The 2,369-nt window shown below is 32.4% G+C and overlaps 1 protein-coding gene across 2 annotated transcripts in view; it reads left to right on the top strand.

Annotated features, from left to right (window-relative positions):
• The window catches only part of LOC144975608 (uncharacterized), a 5,544-nt gene extending 3,383 nt beyond the window's left edge, over positions 1 to 2,161 (top strand). For both annotated transcript variants that reach the window (XM_078919772.1, XM_078919773.1), the window contains exon 2: positions 848 to 2,161. In XM_078919772.1, coding sequence (XP_078775898.1) covers positions 860 to 1,954 — 1,095 coding nt within the window. In that variant the 5' untranslated portion in view covers positions 848 to 859 and the 3' untranslated portion in view covers positions 1,955 to 2,161. The remainder of the gene's footprint in view (positions 1 to 847) is intronic.
• Positions 2,162 to 2,369: the final 208 nt, after the last annotated feature.

Below are 2,369 nucleotides of genomic sequence, written 5' to 3'. Positions count from 1 at the left end.
TAACCCTCTCCTTACCAGCCATTTTCAAAATTTTCCCCAAAACTTCATACCCAACTAACACAAAAAATATAGTTTTTATCACTCATTACATAATAGCAGTAACATTCTTGCGATACATAATTTCTTTAGCAAAACATATCCTACAAAACACTGTTCATTTCCTTAAATCTTATTGATGTAAAAAAGAAATTTGAATAAGAAAAAGGTTGGTTGTATCGTAACGAATGTGACGATTTTCCTACAGTTGATAAGGAGGGCTTAAAGTTATGTCCCCAATCACTGTTAAAACTATTTTGTGACAACCTCCCTGCACTAAGAGCAAGCAAACAATCCAGAACTCTTGAAATCCCATTTAATTAAGTGAATATACCAAATTTAAATGTGATATCGTTTCTTAACCTTAAGGATAAAACAAAGGACGCTGTTGTTGGTTAGGCGGCCCATTATGGGGTATATTTCTCTAAATACTTTTGAAGGTCAAAAAGTCTTACTCTGCAGAGGAACGTGTAAAGAAATAAAAGCATTTCTGCCAATTTACAAATGTATGTCTTGATTCCTTCATAGTTCACAAAATTGTTCTTGAACCCCTCGTATTTCTACTTAAACGTTTGTTTTATATGATAAAACATGTAATTATGATATATTGCAACTATATTGTATAAATAATGTTCTCGTATAAAAGTACATGTGCCAATGTACAAATGTTTGTCTTGATTCCTTCATAGTTATACTGTAGCCTCCTGACACCCCTCATATGTCTATTTTAACTTGTTTAATTATATCACATTATGATATGCCACATAATTATAACATATTGTAACCATATGTACTGGTTTTTGATGTCCAGGTTTAAAATCAAATGGATCTTATCAACACAACCCAAGCTTCAGCCCAAGAAATCAATGTCGTGGTAACTCCTGTCAGTTACCAGGCATTTTTCATCTATGAGGTCTGCGTTCATTTAATCGGCGTTGCATTAGTGGCTGCCTTTGGAGTGATTGGGAATATCATCAACATTATTATTTTTTACCGCCAAGGGATCTTATCCAGCAGCGCGACTGTTTTGTTTACGGGCATATCCTTGACTGATTTCCTGGGAGGGTCATTTCTATTCGCGCATATCGTATGCCTCTGGTTTGTCCGATTTTCCGTTGGTTATTCCTCCACAGCTCATGGTTTTTCTAGAATATTCGGCTGGCAGTATGACCAATATTTCCAAATGACGGTTTATTTTACAGCATACATGACCTGTGAAAGAGTTATGTGTATCGTTTTCCCTTTTATTGCTAAGACTATTTTTACTGCAAAACGTTCTTTGATTGTTGTCATCTGTATAATCATAGTGACCCTTGCTTTGAATTTCTATGCTAGTGCTTACGGATATTTGCATTGGGCTGTTGATACAAAAACAAACACTTCATTTCTAAAATTTGCCAGGCATACGTTTTTAAGCCCTAGATTTAAGTGGATTATGTTTATCCTCTATATGGTAGGTAGGTTCATTAGTCTTTTTATAGTCATTATCTGTAACATGATAATATTTTGGAAAATTAAGCTGTCTAAAAAAATTAGAAAGTCACCAGGTGTCTCCGTACAGACCAAGTCACAAACTGTAACAGACGAAGATGATAAGAAAGAAACAGCTAAAACTACAAAATCAAGTGATAAGGAACAAAATGAGACAAAACAGACAAAAGAAATGAAACTTCTCCGCATGATTGTCGTGATATCACTGGTATTCACTATTTGTTATATTGTGGCACTTCCTTATATGATAATGATTAATATTCTCTCTATTAAATTTCACTACTATATTGGTTTTATGTTCTGGGAAGCTACGACATTGGTGGAAACGATGAACTCAAGCGTTAATTTTTTTATCTATTATAAAATGAGTTCTCGATACAAGGAAGAGTTCAGAAAACTATTTTGTTTCAATTATAGCAAAGCTTAGGCGCATAGATAGGATACGGAAATTGTTTAAATTCATTCTCAAATGTTACCCACTGACTCAAAACGGTAGTATACCGGGGTGAATAGGATCATGGAAACCTTATCTGGAATTTAAAGGATAAAGAATAGGAAAAAATAGGGTCTTTCGCATGAAAGAAATCGCATTTACTCTCCGTCCCATAATATATAATATATATATATATATATATATATATATATATATATATATATATATATATATATATATACACATATATGTATATATATGTATATATATATATATATATATATATATATATATATATATATATATAATTTGAGAACAATTACTCTGATTAAAATAATAAGAAAATCGCTCTCCCTGATCACACTGAATAGAATTAGACCAATTGTTGAAAATTAACTGTCACAGACTC

Source organism: Berghia stephanieae, chromosome 6 (genome assembly GCF_034508935.2).
Source record: "Berghia stephanieae isolate SIO BIC M18660-M18661 chromosome 6, UCSD_Bste_1.3, whole genome shotgun sequence".
Lineage (NCBI taxonomy): Eukaryota > Metazoa > Mollusca > Gastropoda > Nudibranchia > Aeolidiidae > Berghia > Berghia stephanieae.
Note: the sequence above shows the minus strand (reverse complement) of the source record. Positions and strands in the feature narration are given on the sequence as shown.